Source organism: Phocoena phocoena, chromosome 17 (genome assembly GCF_963924675.1).
Source record: "Phocoena phocoena chromosome 17, mPhoPho1.1, whole genome shotgun sequence".
Classification (NCBI taxonomy): domain Eukaryota; kingdom Metazoa; phylum Chordata; class Mammalia; order Artiodactyla; family Phocoenidae; genus Phocoena; species Phocoena phocoena.
Window position 1 is genome coordinate 34,882,157 of NC_089235.1, and position 21,200 is coordinate 34,903,356.

The 21,200-nt window shown below is 36.5% G+C and overlaps 1 protein-coding gene across 1 annotated transcript in view; it reads left to right on the forward strand.

Annotated features, from left to right (window-relative positions):
* The window catches only part of DECR1 (2,4-dienoyl-CoA reductase 1), a 56,866-nt gene extending 35,929 nt beyond the window's left edge, over positions 1-20,937 (forward strand). Inside the window, exons 6-10 of the mRNA XM_065895529.1 lie at positions 10,917-11,016; positions 15,323-15,395; positions 20,105-20,251; positions 20,713-20,775; positions 20,878-20,937. Coding sequence (XP_065751601.1) covers positions 10,917-11,016; positions 15,323-15,395; positions 20,105-20,251; positions 20,713-20,775; positions 20,878-20,937 — 443 coding nt within the window. The remainder of the gene's footprint in view (positions 1-10,916; positions 11,017-15,322; positions 15,396-20,104; positions 20,252-20,712; positions 20,776-20,877) is intronic.
* Positions 20,938-21,200: the final 263 nt, after the last annotated feature.

Consider the following 21,200-nt stretch of genomic DNA (forward strand, 5'->3'; position numbering starts at 1 on the left):
ATCTGTCCATTGGTGAAAGTGGGGTGTTAAAGTCCCCTGCTATGTTTCTGTTTTTGTCGATTTCCCCTTTTATGGCTGTTAGCATTTGCATTATGCATCATATGTTGGGTGCATAAATATTTACAATTGTTATATCTTCTCTTGGATTGATCTCTTGATCATTATGTAATGTCCTTCTTTGTCTCTTGTAATAGTCTTTATTTTAATGTCTGTTTTGTCTGATGTGAGAATTGCTCCTCAGCTTTCTTTTGATTTCCATTTGCATGGAATATCTTTTTCTATCCCCGCACTTTCAGTCTGTATGTGTCCCTAGGTCTGAAGTGGGTCTCCTGTAGACAACATATATGCAGGTCTTGTTTTTGTATCCATTCAGCCAGTCTATGTCTTTTGGTTGGAGCATTTAATCCATTTATATTTAAGGTAGTTATCGATATGCATGTTCCTATTAACATTTGATGAATTGTTTTGGGTTTGTTATTGTAGGTCTTTTCCTTCTCTTGTGTTTCCTGCCTAGAGAACTTCCTTTAACATTTGTTATAAAGCTGGTTTGGTGGTGCTGAATTCTCTTAGCTTTTGCTTATCTGTAAAAGTTTTAATTTCTCATTCCGAATCTAAATGAGAACCTTGCTAGGTAGAGTAATCTTGGTTGCAGGTTTTTCTCTTTCATCACTTTAAATATGTCCTGCCAGTCCCTCTGTCTTGCAGAGTTTCTGCTGAAAGATCAGCTGTAACCCTTATGGGGATTCCCTTGTATGTTATTTGTTGTTGTTCCCTGGCTGCTTTTAATATTTTTTCTTTTTATTTAATTTTTGATAGTTTGATTAATATGTGTCTTGGCGTGTTTCTCCTTAGATTTATCCTGTATGGGACTCTCTGTGCTTCCTGGACTTGTTTATTTCCTTTCCTATTTTAGGGAAGTTTTCATCTATAATCTCTTAAAATATTTTCTCAGTCCCTTTCTTTTTCTCTTCTTCATCTGGGACCCCTATAATTCAAATGTTCATAGGTTTTTTGTTTTCCCAGAAATCTCTATGACTGTCCTCAATTCTTTTCATTCTTTTTTCTTTATTCTGCTCTGCAGGAGTTAGTTCCACTATTTTATCTTCCAGGTCACTTATCCGTTCTTCTACCTCAGTTATGCTGCTATTGATTCTTCTAGAGAATTTTAATTTTCATTTATTGTGTTGTTCATCCTTGTTTATTTGCTCTTTAGTTCTTCTAGGTCCTTGTTAAACGTTTCTTGTATTTTCTCCATTCTATTTCCAAGATTTTAGATCATCTTTACTATCATTATTCTGAATTTGTTTTCAGGTAGACTGCCTATTTCCTCTTTATTTGTTAGGTCTGGTGGGTTTTTACCTTACTTCTTCATCTGCTGTGTGTTTCTCTGTCTTCTCATTTTGTTTAACTTACTGTGCTTGGGGTCTCCTTTTCACAGGCTGCAGGTTCATAGTTCCCGTTGTTTTTGGTGTCTGCCCCCAGTGGGTGAGGTTGGTTCAGTGGATTATGTAGGCTTCCTGGTGGAGGGGACACTGGTGCCTGTGTTCTGGTGGATGAAGCTGGATCTTGTCCTTCTGATGGGCAGGACTGTGTCTGGTAGTGTGTTTTGGGGTGTCTGTGACCTTATTAGGATTTTAGGCAGCCTCTCTGCTAATGGATGGGGTTGTGTTCCTGTCTTGCTAGTTTTCTGGCATAGGGAGTCCAGCACTGGAGCTTGCTGGTTGTTGAGTGGAGCTGGGTCTTAGTGTTGAGATGGAGATCTCTGGGAGAGCTTTTGCCTTTTGATATTACATGGAGCTGGGAGGTGTCTGTTGGACCAGTGTCCTGAACTTGGCTCTCCTACCTCAGAGGCACAGGCCAGTCACCCACTCGGAGCACCAACACTGTGTCAGCCACATGGCTCAGAAGAAATGGGAGAAAAAAAGAAAGAAAGAAAAAAAAAATAGGTACATGGGGAGTTTTTGCCTTTTGGGAAGTCTGAGGTCTTCTGCCAGCATTCAGTAGGTGTTTTGTAGGAGTTGTTCCACATGTTGATGTATTTCTGATGTACTTGTGGGGAGGAAGAGGATCTCCACTTCTTACTCCTCCACCGTCTTGAAGTTCTCCCAGATTTGTTTTCGTAAGGCCTTACTTACTACTCTGTCAGTCCTCAGCTCTACTTTGCCAATAGATGATATGTTGTTTACAGCCCTATCTTTTGAAATTGATATTATATTTAAGCTAAATTCAACCAATGCCTCTTGTGCCACTGTGAAAGACATATTAGATAAGTGTTCAACATAGTATGATACTCTTCATACTTGGTTGTTTTTCAGAATCTTAAATTACTTAACATTTGAGTAAGAATATTGACCACATATCCACTACTGTTTTTTTAAAAAAATATATTTGTTTGGATTCTATTTAAAGAGAACAATTTTTCTTAAATTTTACTTTTTTTGTCTGTGTGAGTGTATTAATTGACAAAATATGTGACAGCCTACCCAGATACTTTACCTGATTTTGGACTATCTTTGATCATTGAGTCACATAGATTACTTTATACCAGGAAGCTAGAATTTCTTCCACATAAGACCACATATGAGAAATCTGTAGTGATTACTGCAACTTGCATAATTATTAAATACAGATATAAGATGCAGTAGATGTTAGAATACTGAACAGTATTATTTATAAGTAAATGCTCTAATTTTAACTAAATTTTCTTCCATCTTGTCTCCCTTACTTCTTCTCCTTTCCTCCCTCTCCCCTCCTTCCTTCCTTCCTTTCCTCTTACTTTTTTAAAACACCTAACATTTATCAAGTGCTTATTCTATATCAGCTTTTGTTCTAAGTGTTAAATATTTATGAACTTATTTAATACTTGTAATGACTCTGGAAGGTAAGTGCTGTTTATAGTTATGGGTAGAAACTGAGGTGCAGAGTTAGTCTTTTTTAATATATTGCTAGATGTTTTTAATTCTCACTTTTACAGATGAGAAAATATGGTTTATTAAATAACTAAGAAGTGTTAATTATCACTGTTAAAACTGATGATTGACAATTTTTTTTTTTATTGTCAGAAGTAGTCCAGGGCTTCCCTGGGGGCGCAGTGGTTGAGAATCCGCCTGCCAATGCAGGAGACACGGGTTCGATCCCTGGTCCAGGAAGATCCCACATGCCGCGGAGCAACTAAGCCCGTGTGCCACAATTACTGAGCCTGTGCTCTAGAGCCATGGGGCCACAACTACTGAGCCCACATGACACAACTACTGAAGCCCACATGCCTAGAGCCTGTGCTCTGCAACAAGAGAAGCCACCACAATGAGAAGCCCACTCACTGCAACGAAGACCCAACACAGCCAAAAATAAATAAATAAAATAAATAAATTCATTAAAAAAAACCCCAAAGAAGTGGTCCAGTAGGAAAAAAGGAGCAGTAGTTTAATTGAAGTCATTGTCACCTAGTTTATACCTGATACTTAGATGGGGAGTCTTGATATTTTGACCACTACTCAGCTTTCTCATCTGTAAAAAAGATTGGATAATCAACTACTACTCCAATATTTAGTAAGCAAACAAGGTATTAGATACAAAAGTTTTGTGAAAAACATAAATTGCTTCAAAAATATTCATGTGCTTCTTCATGTATGTGAATGAACATATGGTAGCTTAGATAATTTAAATAATTAGGTAGAATTAATTTTCAGATATTCAGGGAATCTAAGATTATGGAATAGTCAGAAGCAGCCCAAGGAAGCTTGAATCATATGGACTGTGTCAGGGAAAGGCAAGAAGTGAACGGTTATTGTCTAGTCAGATTAATCATGAACAATGAAGGGGAAATAGAAAGTAGTTAAGAAGTGTCTGTAAAGGAAATCATGGATAGGATCAGTGTCATTGGAAGTATGCCTGAGATGATCTTACCAGCAGCCTGAGAATATCTTACCAGCAGCCTTGTGCTAGAGGAAGAGAAGAGTAAATGCAAATAATGAACCAACCGAAGAAACTAAAAAAGGAAAGATCCTTTTAATCAATAGTTATGAAGAATCAGTTGAAGGCTTTGAACTAAGTAAAATACTTTATGCCATTCTTGCAATTGAGTTAAAACAAATTATCAGAAAACACAAAGTTTTTAACCATCTTGCTGTTCTAGACACATAATGTGTGAACTGTAAACACAGAGATAAATTTTAAAGCATTCTTATTTTCAATCCATTGATATTGAACTCAGCCAGTTACTTTTCCCTCATCATTCAGTGAACCTCAGCCTGTCCAATCTCACATCCTTCTGTAATCACCCTTTGTTTGACTGCTCTTTTACATAGACTCTGACAGAATCATTTTCCCTTAAGCCATATAGAATTGTCATGCCCAGCTTTAGTTCCACACCTTAATGAATCATGTCCTATTCAAAAGCTCTAATACACACTTCAGCATTTAAAAACATGCTGCACATTGTTCTTGTTCCATGTTGCAAGTCTCCTTTTCTCATCCATCAAAACTGGAAATGCTATTACCCATCAGTATACAATACTTCTGCCCCACCTGAAAACCCTTTCCACCCTTACTCCATTCTTCTCCCCACCAGTTCCTAACTCATCACTAAGCACAAAGGTGACGCTTTGTTTATGGAATGAAACATTTTTGAGACTCACAAAAAAAAGGTGAATTGAGGGCATGTTTAACACTACTTTCAATTATGTCCTTCAGCTTTACTATTAGGGGAAAAGAAGATGATGAGCCATTTGACAAAAATCAACTGATAAGGAGGCAAATGCACCTTGTTTCAGAAGAAGGAAGAGGCATAGGATGAGGCTTTTCTTATTTGTCAGTGTGAGTGCAAGTTGTATGCTGTTTAGATTTTAAAGTATAGAAGGACCATATGGCTACATTTCTGTGTATTGCGACTAGGCCTTCCTTAGAACAGTGGGTGCATTTTAAGAATGTTTAAAAACACTTTCTTAGTAATGAGTTGGCATTTATTAAGGCAGTGTTAATATCCTTTTAAAATCACTTTTTGCCAGAGTTACTAATTTGATACAACATTTCTACCTCATTTATTAAATTTTCTTATAGCAACTGTGTACCTTACTTTGATGTTTTGTGAAGATAATGTAAAGGTAAGGTGATTTGGAAATTTTGGAAAGGAATCTTTTTTTTTCTTTTTAACTATATAACTGAAAATTTCTTCGAGAGGAAATTTTATGAGTGTAGGCTCTGGATCAAACTGCCTGGTTCTAGTCCTGATGATACCACTTATTAGTAGTGTGAACTTGGGAAAACTACCTCTGTGCCTCAGTCTCTTTTGTAAATAGGAGGATAAAGATAGAACCTTCCTCCTAGGATTGCTGTGATGATTAAGTGAGCTAGTGCCTGTAAAGTGTTAAGAATAGTGCCTGGCTCAGACTACTGCTCAGTAAGTATTAGCTATTAAAGAAAATGTTAGATTCCTCCAAGATAAGTGTATTTTTACCACCTGTTTTACAAGGGGACCATAAAGTATCTGAATGTGAGGCTATGTTCCTATGTCCCATAGTTAAAATAGACTAGAAAAACCGGAGATCTGATACGACTTACTGTAATTAAACTTTTAAGTCTCAACCTACATGAAGGATGTATTTATGTTAAATGTTCAAATGAGATGTCTTCATTTAGTAGATAATATTCTTTTAAAAAGAGTTATGCTGTTTGTTTTTAAGTTATATGATCATCCTGTGAGTAACTTTTAGAGTGTTGATGACTTTTAGATTTAAATTCAATTGAGTTTCTTATCAAAAAGTGGCTAAGAGTTAGTGTCCTCTGTGCCTTCATCAAAAAGAGAAGTGAAGAGTTTTCTCTTCATGTTATGATTGTCAGGAAGATTAATTGCTGGCAATAACAGTAGGAGAGTTAAAGCTGCAAGCAATAGCTCACCTGTGTTCTTAGAAAGTACAAGGAGTTCAGGCTTACTTACGTGTAGTATGTAATGCCTGGAGAGGCAAAGATGAGGCTAAGGGGTGTGGACTTTACCCTCTGGAATTGGATAAAGATAAACTGAAGGATCTTAACAAGAGATATATTCAGAGTGGAGACTGAAGCATGATTAATGACTGAGGGGAGGGCCCAATGAGAAGTGTTGAGAAAGAAAGAAGAGAGAACCAATGAAGGAATGTTGTAGTCTCAGGAGATGTGAATCAGAAACATAGGTGGAGGAGCCTACTCTGGATACTGAAAGAGTTGATAAATGATGTTGAGGGCCCTGGTGAAATTGTAGATGCATCTTTCCAATGGCATTTACCTACAGCTTGGAACAGTTTTAGAACTCCCTCCTTATAAGAGTGGAGAAGGCCGTTCTGGTATTGAGAACTGCAAGGTGGATGTTTGAGAGAATGTGTGGCTAGGAATTGAGTGCCTGATTTCATGTAATAGTCTAGGCTGTAAATAGAAAAGTTAGACTAGGAGGGAACTATAAGCCTAAAGAATATGGGAGATAAAGCACCCAGAATTTATAATGAGGTCTCAAAGAGCACATGTAGTATGAGGATGTGAAAGATCTGGAAGGACAGAATACAGAGAGTAACACATTGCATTCAGTATTTTGGAATGATGACAAAGTTCAGGTTGTGGCTAAATTGGGGTAGCACCGAAGGTCATGGAACTGTAAGATTTATGATCTTGTCCACCTGAATGTTGAAATCTTCCAGATTGTTGAGAGAAGTTGGCTTTGAGATGTGGTTACAGATATTTTTGTAGGTTTAAGTCCAGGAGTCAAATTTTAATTAAAATGGCAGAGTAGGTTGGGAAGTCAAAGTTAACATCAATTGAAGTTACAAACGGTGGTTAAAGAGCTGGATATTATCATTTTCAAATGGGACTTTTTGCATGAGGGTAAAAGAGTAATAGGTAGAATCGATAGCAATGATTAATTAGTGAGTAATCTGTAGAATGTAATGACATTTGCTGGAAACTCTCTATTTTCCTACTTTACAGTGATAAATCTGGGGCCCGGAACAGGGAAGTGATTTGCCCAAGGTCACACAGTTATAGAGCTAGTAAATAGTAGAATTAATGTTTGAGTCAGGTGTCTTTAAACTGCAGTATTCCATCTCTACTGGACATTGGAACTAAAATTTTTTATTTTAATTTTCAAAATTTGTATTTAAACCAGATTTTAGAGCTTTTGAGTCTTTTTTTGAAACTGGCACGTAATCTTACACATTTTATCCTTTTTAATAGTGTGATTTTTAGTGTTTCTTTGTTACTATTTTTTTCCATTTTGAAATAGTTAAGGATGGGCAAGCATAATATTTATTTTATTTATTGCTCCCTTTCTCTGTTTTCTTAACTTCACTAACATAGGTTCTATTTTTGTTGTCAGCACTGGGATGTTAGAAACTTGCCATTTACAAGCCTCTTCCATAGGTAATTCTAATTTAAATGATTAGCCTTCCTATGAAAAGAAAAAAATATATCTGTGACTGACCCTGGGAATCCTTTACTTTGAGCTATTAGCACCACTGTTCATTTTTTGAAATCCAGCTGTTAATTGTTTATGCAGCATTCATCCTATTGGAACAGTGCAATTTCAAATGTTTGCCTCTTTTTTACACTCAGGGGTAATTAAAAGCAGCAGTATCTCATTCTAAGCAGTGGGCTGCCCACATCTTAAATAAAATCTAGAGAGAAAGAGAAGAGGATGATAACTTTCATTTCCAGTATCTCAATTACATAATAATGACTTAACTCCTCCTTTCCCACACCTCAAGAAAAATTGCTGTTAAATCTGAATGGGAAGATAGAGCACATTCTATTGGAACATTGGCAGTACATAAGTAATTGTCATTTTTAAAATTAGTTTTTATAATTTTGTTGTAAGATGATGCAGTTAGCATCTGTTGTCAGTGTACTGTAATGGTGTACACTAAAGTTCTACATCCTCTTCTTTAACAGGGTGAATTTGGAAACAAAGTAATTTTCAGAGATCTGAGAGACTGCGCTTGATATATTAGAAAAAGTTACCATAATGCCTAACATAACTATTCTTATTTCTCATGTCCTTAAAATGGTACTCCTGTCCCCTCTTCCACTCCCAATGTTTTCCGGGTTGTGCTAAGTTTTGTTTCTACTCTGGAGTGTGTGGAGGGAAAGAGAAACAAAATATGTCAAGGAGAAAAAAAACTTATCTGAATATTCTTTAAATTATTTTCCTTTTAGTCCTTAAAACTTGTAGTCTTAAATTTCTTAAAGTATCTACTGTTTCATATATATATATATATATTATATATATATAGTTTGATTCATTTGCTAATATTAACTTACAGTATTTTCAGTGTTGTGGCTAAGTAGGAAGTAGAAAATCACTGATTTTTCAGGAGCTAAAGATTATTATTTTAAACTTTCATACAGTCAATTTACTGAGAACCCACTATGTCCCAGGCAGTGTTGATTACTGGCTGTATTTTCCTGTGCTGTACAATATATCCTTGTTGCTTATTTTATACATAGTTTGTGTCTCTTAGTCTGATACCCCTATCTCACCCCTTTCCCCTTTCCTCTCCTCAGTGGTAACCACTAGTTTGTTCTCTATATCCGTGAGTCTGTTTCTGTTTTGTTATATACATTCATTTATTTTATTTTTTAGATTCCACGTATAAGTGATAACACAGCATATGTTTTTCTTTGACTTATTTCCTTAAGCATAATACTCTTTAGGTCCATGCACGTGTTGCAGCTGTCAACATTTCATTCTTTTTTATGGCTGAGTAATATTCCATTGTGTGTATATATACCACATTTTCTTTATCCATTCATCTGTTGATGGGCGCTTAGATTGCTTCCATATCTTGGCAGTTGTAAGTAATGCTGCTATGAACATTGTGGTGCATGTATCTTTTTGAATATATTCTTTTTCTTCAGACACATACCCAGCAATGGAATTGCTGGATCATATGGTCGTTCTATTTTTAGTTTTTTGAGGACTCTCCATACTGTTTTCCATAGTGGCTGCCTCAATTTACAATCCCATCAACAGTGTACTAGGGTTCCCTTTTTTGCACATCCTCACCAACATTTATTATTTGTAAACGTTTTGGTGATAGCCATTCTGACATGTGTGAGGTGATATCTCATTGTGGTTTTGATTTACATGTCTCTGATGATTAGCATTGTTGAGCATTTTTTCGTGTGTCTGCTGGCCATCTGTATATCTTCTTTGGAAATATGTCTTTGCCCATTTTTTAATTGGGCTGGTTTTTTTTTGATATTGAGTTGTGTGAGCTGTTTACATATTTTGGATATTAACCCCTTATTGGCCATCTTATTTGCCAGTATTTTCTCCCATTCAGTAGGTTTTTACATTTCATCCATGGTTTTCTTCATTGTATGAAAGCTTTTAAGTTTAATTAGTTCCCATTTGTTAATTTTTGCTTTTATTCTTTTGTCTTAGGAGACACATCCAAAAAAATATTGCTGTGGTTTATGTCAAAGTGTGTTCTGCCTATATTCTCTCCTAGGAATTTTATGGTTTTAGATCTTTTTAGATCTTTAATTCATTTTGAGTTTATTTTTGTATATGGTGTGAGGAAACGTTCTAATCTTATTCTTTTACATGTAGCTGTCCAGTGTACAATATCATTTGAAAGGTCTTCATCTGCTGATTCTATCTTCTGTGTCATTTATGAGAGTCTTTCTGTTATTTGATTTTTCTCCTGGTTGTTTCTGTGTCTTTTTATGTGTAGTAATTTTTGGTTGCATGCTATGAATTTTATGTTGTTGTTGTTGGTGTGTGTGTGTGTGTGTGTGTGTGTGTGTGGTGTCCACATATGTGTATGCATTTTAATTTCCCTTTGAATTAAAAACTTGTGGACCAGCTTGATCAGTTCAGTGTTCATTTTTAAGCTTTATTTGGGTGAGTCTAGAGTAGACTTTACTTTTGGGCTAATTTAACCCTCCTATTAATGCACAGCCCTTCTGAACTTTTCCACTGAAAGCGCTGGATATTCAACAAAGCTGCTCAGACTCACTTATCTCCCAGCCCTCTGTGTACTCTGGGAATTGTTCAGCTTATGGTTCCCAGGCAATTGTTCTTTGCCTGGCCTTATGGAATCTTACCCTAAACATGTACAGCTTGATATTTGGGCAGAGATTCAAGGATACACTATGCAGATTTATGGGGCTCTATCTTTACATACTTTTCTCTTCGGGGGAACTCTCCTCACAAATTGCAACTTCCTCAGTCTCTCTAAAATCTGATCTGTCTCCTCAACTCAGTGATAATGCTTTATTTGGCTACTTTCCTACTCCTTATGCCACAGTCTATATGACATATGTATATAGTATAATATAGAGTATGTAATATAGAATATATAGTATGTATATATATGTAGTATATAGTACATACTGTGGTATACGTACAGTACCTTTAGGCAAAATCTGATCTTAGAGCTCATTTCATTTGTTTTTCTTCTCTCAGGAATTGCCATCTTTCCCTGCCTGCTAAACAGTATCTGAAAATAGTGGTATCATATATTTGATACAGTTTCTTTGTGTTTACAGGAGGAGGACAAATCCATGATGCTGGAGGCAGAAGTCCCTGCTAATTTAGTTTTGGTTCTGATTTATTCTTATAAATGGGTTAATGGAAATCCTGTCCAGCTGATTATGCAGGGTATAATAGGGCCATACCTTTGAGATTTGAGCCTTGGTATTGACTCACCTGGTATAGAATTTTAATTAAGCACAGACTGGACCATCCTGAATGGCAGCAAGATTACTAGCAAAGATGTAGCAATTTTATTAGATTACTCTTTTATTAATTTAGGCTTAGTGAAGTTTTGAAAATTTCTTCAGTTTTTGTTATACCCTCTTGAATTAGATCCCATTATTATAAATAATGTTTTCCTGATGTGAATTGATTTAGCTGTATTGTTAATTACTGTATCATTTTAAAATGTCAGGAGCATCGTTTCTTGCTATTACAACCATCTATGCTGAGACTGGGTCAGGTTTTGTAGTACCAAGTGCTTCTGCCAAAGCAGGAGTGGAGGCCATGAACAAGTGAGTACTGCTGTGTTAATTCTGTCACTGAAGATAAATAATGTGCTTTGGTAGCTTGTGTAACTAAATTCCTGCGTTCTGTTCTCTTTCCAGAGAAAAATAAAACAAAGACTAATTTGGATTCACCAGGAGACATTCTATTTCATGAATAGGTCCTATTTGTCTATAGCAACACTGTCCAATAGAATTTTCTGCAATGATTGAACTGTTCTGTAAATCTGCAGTATCCAATAGCTATATGTGGCCATTGAACCCTTGCATTCTGGCTACTGTGACTGAGAAACTAAATTTTATTTAATTTTAATTACTTATCCAGTATGACTGTGTATTATAAACTATGAGAAAAAGGCTTATAGGAACTCAGACTAGTGTACCCATGTATCTTTACTAGTGCCCCCTCTGACCTCTCTTAAACATACCTTCATCCTTTTATTGTACCTACTATACACGATTAATAGAACTAATATAGACAGTGACCACTTGTCAGCTCTTTTGGCCTTTTCTCAGCAGCATATGATTGCTTTTTGAGTCTGTTCCCCATTGGCCTTTTCTACTGTCTTAGTTGTAATATAAGGTCTTATCATTGCTTGTCTTGCTTACTGTAATAACCCCATAACATGTTTCTCTGCTACCAGTTTCTTTTCACTTTATTTTTTATTCACATTCCCACCAGACTCATCTTTCTACAAATGTATATCTGCTTATTATAATGCCTAGTTAAAAACCTTATATCATTTTTCTATGACTCTTTGGAATAAAAGCCAAAACTCAATATGGTATTCTAAACAGACTTGTCCCTGGCCTTTCTTTATTCATTGACTTATTTGATAAATAGTTATTGTGTATCTTTTGTGTACATGGGATACAGGGATATGATAGTGATGGAAATAGAACAGTCCTCATTCTCACCTGAACTTGCATTCTTTTACCGTTATTCCTGTGCTTTTAATTACCATCATTCCTGTGCTCTATATTTTCTTAAACACACCACGCATTTTCATATCTCTATGCCTGGGTTATGCTGTTGTTGGAATTTGCTGTGATATTTTGCCTCCCTTCAGGGCGCTTGTATCACCTCCTCTGGGATATTTACTTTCATTTCTCTAGAAGAGAATTAACCATCCTCTACTCTTTGCACCCTTAAAACTTTGTTTATTCCAGTCTAGTGAGAAGACTAACACATTAATAAATGCCATCCAGTGTTGTAGATTCTAAAATGAAGGGGCACAGAGAAGGGCACTGTAGACTATTTTTAACATATCATTAAAGCTGTATGACTTCCCCACTAGAATGTGTGTCTGTGAGAGAAGAAAGCATATCTTATTCATCTTTGTGTACTCATTGCTCAGCAAGATCGGGTACATAGCTGGTGCTCAGTGCTTGTAGAACTACATAATTGTTCTCTTTTTCGAGTAGTCTCAAGGTTCTTTTTAACATTTAAACCAGTAAAACACATTTGTTTGAGATACAAAGAAGTCATACTTTACTCAGCAGTTTAGTTTGAATAGAGATAATTACCATTTTGGGTTTTTTTTTTTAAGGTCAAATGGTATTGGAAATAAGGGATTTGAACTTGACTATTTTGGCAACATTTGTACAATATTTGTTTTGTTGAGATCTTTGACTCTTGTTAGAGGTTTCAATTTCATGTCTTTTAAGGACTATGATTCTGTGCCGCTTTTTTGGTATTACTGCATAGTGAATTGCACATAGCAGATGCTCAATAAATGTGTACCTTCCTCCCCAGCCCGTGTTCCCATCAGCCCTCTTTCATATTTTATAGTACACAATCATACCAGATAAGGTCTTGTAGGTCCCTGAATACTGCATGTTGTTTATGCCTTTGTCCTTTACTCACACTGGCCCATATGCCTGGGCTGTCTTCTTTTTTCCAGCCTACCTTCTAATATCTCCCATCCTCTTCTTTCCCCCTTACTCCCACAAAAAACTCCTAATCCTTCTTCAAGTGTCAGCTCAATTATCACCTCCTGTGGGAAGCCTTCCATGTAATTCAGGAAGGCATAGATACTTCTTCCTTTACGTAGCCTTGGCACATATTACACAGTTTACAGGATAGTAGTATCTAGTGCTTTATACAACTAAAGCGACCTCTCTTGAGAGAGGGACTATCTCCTGAAAGCAGCGCTGCCTTTCTTTGTTTGAGGATATTGGCATATAGTAAGCTCACAATAAACACCTGTTGATTGAAAAACAATAATGGTTAACATTATTGAATATATTGTACTTAGCATCTTAACATGCAGAGTGAGCCAGTGAGGTGGATTCCTTATGTTACAATAGATCTTGAGAATATAAACTAGGTTAAAAGAGCTGGCACTAGAGCAAATTTATTCGTTGCACCTATGAATAGAGATAGCATGGCTTTTCCTCCTAAGCCAGTTTCCTTAATAGCTTGCCCAGTTTTTCACAGAATGCTGTAAACTCTGCTCAGCTCAGTAATTCTGTTAAGACACACAGCTACTACTTCCCTAGCAATCTAGTAGGTGCACTACAAGTACATACCCAGAGTAGGTATGGTCTTGGACTCTGTCAAAGGTATCACTCAGAAAAGCAGTTTTTAATGTATGATTTGCCTGAAAGAGATGCAGCCCATTTCTCTAAAATATACCAGTGGATTAATCAGATTAACAGACTGTACTTGGAGCACAATGCTTTATAAAGCATTGTTAATGTTAATGCTTATCTTAGTGAGTATCTTATAATTACATAGAGCTTATGTTAATGGATATCTTATAATTATACAAAACTTATCCCTTTGTATCTATTGCAAGGATACAGTGTCTTAAGGACATTACTATACTACACAATTTTCCTTTTATACATTTTCTTGGAAGAAATGTTTTATTAAATTTTTTTGTCAGAAACGATTGTGTTTTTCCTGAGAGATTAGCTTGCTTTTTTCGTTATGGGCAGTGTGAATTGTGTAACTGGTTAGACTTACCTTTTGCATAGCATCATGGAAGGAGTAGATACAAGTTTTTCACCTGCCTATTATAATTATATGGAATATCACAATACATTTAGTTATAAGTTTCATTCTTGGCTTCTTTATATTTCCTTATCCTTGTTTTGTTTGTTTTCTTTCTTTTCAAATAATTTTGTCTTCTTCATTTGCATTACATGTATTTCTTAAGTTACGTTAAATCATTTTTTTAAAGTAGATTAAGTATATATGCACACAAATATACATATGAATATAAATTTCTAAAATAAGTTTAGGTAGTAAAAGTTAGACATATCTATCAAGTAAGCTTTTTTTTTTAAATTTATTTTTGGCTGCATTGGGTCTTCATTGCTGCGCATGGGCTTTCTCTTGTTGCAGCGAGTGGGGGATGCTCTTTGTTGCGGTGCACGGGCTTCTCATTGCAGTGGCTTCTCTTGTTGCGGAGCACGGGCACTAGGCGCACAGGCTTTAGTAGTTGTGGCACTCAGGCTCAGTAGTTGTGGCTCTCGGGGTCTAGAGCTCAGGCTCAGTAGTTGTGGCACATGGGCTTAGTTGCTCCACGGCATGTGGGATCTTCCCGGAGCAGAGCTCGAACCCGTGTCCCCTGCATTGGCAGGCAGATTCTTAACCACTGCACCACCAGGGAAGTCCCAAGTAGGCTTTTAAAACAGGTTGCTTCTTCAAGGTTTCATGTTTGCTATTAGTGTTCTATTTTGCTTCAGGGCATTTAGCAAGTTTCTTTTAGATTCTTACTTCCTTTTTAGCTCAGTTCAACAATTGTATTAAAGCCTAGTTAGACATGATATGGTTAATATTTTAAATCTATGTAATCCGACTCTTACTCAATTAAGGCACTTGTAATGTTGCAAACATTGTAATCTACTGTACTATGAGTAAAGTTACATTGAACTTTATAAGTGCAGGACTGAACTCCAGAAAATGTGGGAGAGAGACATGAATCTCTTCCTTCTTTGTGCTAAATAATGATACCCTTTTTAAAAATGTGTATTGATATTGGACTTCGTTCAAAATGTGAATAGTAGGTCATCTAGCGTGGTGCTTAAGGACACTAAAGTGTAAACGGTAGATAGTACAGCAGAGTGTGACTAAGGGCACAAACGCTAGAGCTAGACTGCTACAGGTTGACTCACTACCATATGACCCAGAGCAAATGATTTAACTTCTCTGTGCCTCAGTTTCCTTGTCTGTAACAGGGGGAATAATAATAGTACCTACCTATTGGAGTTATAGTCTCTGGCATTTAATAAGCATGCAGTCTTGGTTATTAGTATTTTTAATATATAGTATAATATTTTAGAATCTGTGTTGTTTAATTTTTAGGTCTCTTGCAGCTGAATGGGGTAAATATGGAATGAGATTCAACGTGATTCAACCGGGGCCTATAAAAACCAAAGTAAGTTTTGGTTTGCTTATGATCACATTTTGAGTGATTAAGGAGTGAAAGATAGATAGATTCTCATGTGTGCAGGATTTTCCAGCGATACCTTAGTTTGGAGCCCTGGTGGAAGGGAAGAGGGTTTTGCCATTATCCAACATAAGAAATAAGGAGGTGGGCAAGAATACAGCAGCTATACAACTCCTTGATAAGGTCTATTTCAGTGTCGTAATCTTTCTGGGATCTTTTATGCCATCAATTTTGGCATTTTGTCTGATTTGCTTTAATGATCTGTTATTGTGTTATATTTCTTAATTTTTACTATATTTTAAAGGTTCTTTGACATCCTTTTATAAAATGGAAATGTAACTGTATTTTAAATTTAAGAGATGCTTTAGAAATTTATCATATAAGCTTGGTCTTGTTATAGGCAACATTTTCTTTGACACATGTCTGTGCCTTTTCACTTTCAAACACTGTTATGCACATCATCTAATTCCCATGTCTCTCTGATTAAAAAGCCTTCTGATGGCATGCATTTCACCTGAAATCAGATATTGCAACTCATAATTATCACTAATGCTGTTACAGATGTTGCTTGAAAGGTTCACAGGTTCTCTGTTCTCTCACGTTACCCCAAATGACTTCACTCTCATACTTCTTTTTGTTTCCGTGTAAAGCAAGAATTTATAATCCCAACTGGGATGTTTCTTTGAAGGCCCAGGTGAAATTTGCTAAGTTGTTTCTGTTGTATAAACTGAAAGTAATGCAAAGGAGTATTTGGCTTGTAGATGGTTCTGGGGTATTAAATATTAACATGGAGATGGTTGTATTAATTTTTTTAGCAGTTTGAAGGGTGGAAAATGGAAAGAACAACTACCTGAGTGAGTGAAACTTGACTGAATATCTTATTTGTTTGGCACTTATGTAATAAAAAATAATAAAATTAGTGGAAAAATAATTCAAAGGCACATATTAAAACACATGATTCAGAATAGCATTGTGCTAAGCACTATCTTATATATAGTCATAGAAACTTCTTTCTAGGACCTCAGTATCTAGGAAAGATCATCTGCATTTTATTATGTATTTAACATGTACTTACTGAGTGCCTTCTGTATGCAAAGGTGCTAATAAGAAAGATACAAAAACATTTGTGACAGATGCTTGCCATCAACTTTTAGTCTAGCAGTGTAGGTGTAAGTTTTATGCAAATAACATGCATATAGTTTTAAAGAGATTAAAGAAAATTGAAATATAGAAACTCTCTAGCAAGCACTGATAGAACCAGGATTGGGACCTTTGTCTACCCTTTTTCTTTGATGCTTTATACCTGCCTAGGGAGAGCTGAAGTGCTCACAAGGAGCCTGTGTGTGCTTGCTATGTCTCATGTCTGTGTTATTGAAGAGAGTTGTCACCTAGACTTACAGGCACTGGTAGAGAAAAAGCCAATTATTTTTATTAATCAACACGCATGCATACTTTATCTTGGTCTGCTCCTTTTTTTTTTTTATTGGAGTATAATTGCAATACAGTGGTGTGTAAGGGTCTGCTCCTTTTTATCATTAACAGAAGGCAGAAATTGTTTGGCAAATTTAGTTAACGGTTTTTCTCTCTCTGGAATCTACTTGAATTTAATATTCCTACATACTTGTTTTCTTCCTTTTCTATTATTTTGAGAAGTAAGGAGAAGCAAAGGAATTTCCTCTGAAATATTTCCTATTTGAATCATTTTCCTGTGTTTAAAAAATCAAATGACAGTAGCAGCCCTACCTCCACCACACTAAATTTGTACATATTTCAGAGTACTTTCATATGCATTTTCTCATTTCTCAGACAACAATTTTGTGAGATAGCTAAGACAGGCATCCTCATTTTACATATGAAGAAACTAAGGTAAAAGTTATATTTTCTAGTGTTTTTTTTTAATATCTTTATTAGAGTATAATTGCTTTACAATGGTGTGTCAGTTTCTGCTTTATAACAAAGTGAATCAGTTATACATATGTCCCCATATCTCTTCTCTCCTGCATCTCCCTCCCTCCCACCCTCCCTATCCCACCCCTCTAGGTTGTCACAAAGCACTGAGCTGATCTCCCTGTGCTATGCGGCTGCTTCCCACTAGCTATCTATTTTACGTTTGGTAGTGTATATATGTCCATGCCACTCTCTCACTTTGTCCCAGCTTACCCGTCCCCCTCCCTGTATCCTCAAGTCCATTCTCTAGTAGGTCTGCATCTTTATTCCCATCTTGTCCCTAGGTTCTTCAGACCATTTTTTCTTTTGATTCCATATATATGTGTTAGCATGAGGTATTTGTTTTTCTCTTTCTGACTTACTTCACTCTGTATGTCAAACTCTAGGTCCATCCACCTCACTACTAATAACTCAGTTTCGTTCCTTTTTATGGCTGAGTAGTATTCCATTGTATATATGTGCCACATCTTCTTTATCCATTCATCAGTTGATGGACACTTAGGTTGCTTCCATGCCCTGGCTATTGTAAATAGAGCTGCAATGAACATTTTGCTACATGACTCTTTTCGAATTACGGTTTTCTCAGGGTATATGCCCAGTAGTGGGATTGCTGGGTCATATGGTAGTTCTATTTTTAGTTTATTAAGGAACCTCCATACTGTTCTCCATAGTGGCTGTATCAATTTACATTCCCACCAACAGTGCAAGAGGGTTCCCTTTTCTCCACACTCTCTCCAGCATTTATTGTTTGTAGATTTTTTTTTTTTAAGGAGAGTTTAAAGATGCTTCCCATTTTTTTTTTAAGATGTTGGGGGTAGGACTTAATTAATTAATTTATTTTTGCTGTGTTGGGTCTTCATTTCTGCACGAGGGCTTTCTTTAGTTGTGGCAAGAGGGGGCCACTCTTCATCGCGGAGCGTGAGCCTCTCAATATAACGGCCTCTCTTGTTGTGGAGCACAGGCTCCAGATGCACAGGCTCAGTAGTTCTGGCTCACAGGCCTAGTTACTCCGCGGCATGTTGGATCCTCCCAGACCAGGGCTCAAACCCGTGTCCCCTGCATTAGCAGGCAGATTCTCAACCACTGCACCACCAGGGGAGCCCTGTTTGTAGATTTTTTGATAATGGCCATTCTGACTGGTGTGAGATGATATCTCATTGTAGTTTTGATTGGTATTTCTCTAATGATTAATGATGTTGAGCATTCTTTCTTGTGTTTGTTGGCAATCTGCATATCTTCTTTGGAGAAATGTCTATTTAGGTCTTCTGCCCATTTTTTGGATTGGGTTATTTCTTTTTTTGATATTGAGCTGCATAAGTCGCTTGTATGTTTTGGAGATTAATCATTTGTCAGTTGCTTCATTTGCAAATATTTTCTCCCATTCTGAGGGTTGTCTTTTCATCTTGTTTATGGTTTCCTTGCTGTGCAAAAGCTTTTAAGTTTCATTAGGTCCCATTTGTTTATTTTTGTTTTTATTTCCATTCCTCTAGGAGGTGGGTCAAAAAGGATCTTGCTGTGATTTATGTCATAGAGTGTTCTGCCCATGTTTTCCTCTAAATATGATGGTGTCTGGCCTTACATTTAGGTCTTTCATCCATTTAGAGTTTATTTTTGTGTATGGTGTTTATCTCTGGGCTTTCTATCCTGCTCCATTCTGTTTTTGTGCCAGTACCATGCTGTCTTGATTACTGTAGCTTTGTAGTATAGTCTGAAATCAGGGAGCCTGATTCCTCTAGCTCCGTTTTTATTTCTCAAGATTGCTTTGGCTATTCGGGGTCTTTCATGTTTCCATGAAAATTGTGAAATTTTTTGTTCTAGTTCTGTGAAAAATACCATTGGTAGTTTGATAGGGATTGCATTGAATCTGTAGATTGCTTTGGGTAGTAGAACCATTTTCACATTGTTGATTCTTCCAATCGAAGAACATGGTATATCTCTCCATCTATGTGTATCATCTTTAATTTCTTTCATCAGTGTAATTTTCTTAGTTTCAGTTGTTTTTGGTGTCTGTCCTCAGTGGCTATGGTTGGTTCAGTGGGTTGTGTAGGCTTCCTGGTGGATGGGACTAGTGCCTGTGTTTTGGTGGATGAGGCTGGATCTTGTCTTTCTGGTGGGCAGGTCCACGTCTGTTGGTGTGTTTTGGGGTGTCTGTGGCCTTATGATTTTCGGCAGCCTCTGTGCTAATGGATGGGGCTCTGTTACTGTCTTGCTAGTTGTTTGGAATGGGGTGTCCAGCACTGTAGCTTGCCGGTCGTTGAGTGGAGCTGGGTCTTGGCGTTGAGATGGAGATCTGTGGGAGATTTTTGCCGTTTGATATTACATGGAGCTAGGAGGTGTCTTGTGTACCAGTGTCCTGAATGTGGCTCTCCCACCTCAGTGGCACAGCCCTTACTCCTGGCTGGAGCACTAAGAGCCTGTCCTCTACATGGCTGAATCACTGCAGAAACATTCTGGAAATGAAGCATGCTATTCTCCTAAGCCCATTTAGAAATACCTTGGAGAAGAATCATGGAGTCCCTCCAATCTGGTTTTCCTTTTTCCTTCTGTCCTTTCTAGTGGTTTTTTAAAGGTCAATATTGGGTAAAATGAATATGGAAGAATTTGGCAAAACTCTCTGTTGCTTACAAGTACTAAGGTATGAACAGGTTGCCATAGTAACATTCCATTTACTGCAAATTTGTTTCTTAAATAGGAAAGAGGTTGTATTAAAAAAAAAAAAAAGCAACCTAATTATTTTCTTAATTCCTAAGGGTGCTTTTAGCCGTCTTGATCCAACTGGAGCTTTTGAAAAAGAAGTGATTGACAGAATTCCCTGTGGTCGGCTAGGAACTGTGGAAGAACTTGCAAATCTTGCTGCTTTCCTTTGTAGTGATTATACTTCTTGGATTAATGGAGCTGTAAGCATTGTTGTCTCTCAACTTTTTTGGGAGGTGGATTTGGCGTGGGGAGGTGGATTGTAGAACCAATCCTGACGATGTTGAATGTAAATATGATTTAAAGTATTTAATTAGCTGTATTTAGTATATTATTTATAATATAGAAATATTAATATATTTTGTTTAGCTTATGGAGTTGATTCATTGATAAATTAATTTTATTAAATGTAAATCACTCTGGTAGACATGCCTCTAAGATGAACTTTAAGATTGGGTATAATTTGAAATTGTAGAAATGATGGAGAGAGGATTTTAAAGAGAGTAAATCAGTTTAGGTTTAATCATCAGTTTTGTCCTTAAAATTTAGGCTTTGATTGAAAGTGCCAAGGAGATATTCTATCCAGTTAGGAGGGAGAAATGGCTAATGGTTCAGAAACTTTTTAAAAGAAGTTAGTTTCACAGCTTTTATTATTATTTTTCAGGTAATTAGATTTGATGGTGGTGAGGAAGTACTTATTTCAGGGGAATTCAACAGTCTGAGGAAGGTAATGCCATTTTGTGAGTATAATATAATATTGGCAGTGAGGATACTAAGCTTTAAAAACACACAAGAACCTCATTAAATTGACTTTTTCTTTTTGTGATAGGTCACCAGGGAGCAGTGGGACACAATAGAAGGACTCATCAGGAACACGAAAGGCTCCTAAGACTACTCTGGGCTTCATCTTGGTTATAATGGAAATTATACAAACTGTCTATAATCTTTTGAATATTTTCAAGTCTAATAAATTGTTACTTAGCAAACATTGAGCGTGTATTATGTGCTAGGCCAATGGTAGGTAGATCTTGTATATTAAAAGATAAATAAGATGGGCTGTTGTCCCTTTAAAGAATTTTTTAAAAATAAAAAGAGGAAAGTGAGTGAAGGCTTTTGATAGAGGTGAAACGAGACTGGAAGTGCAGAGAAAGG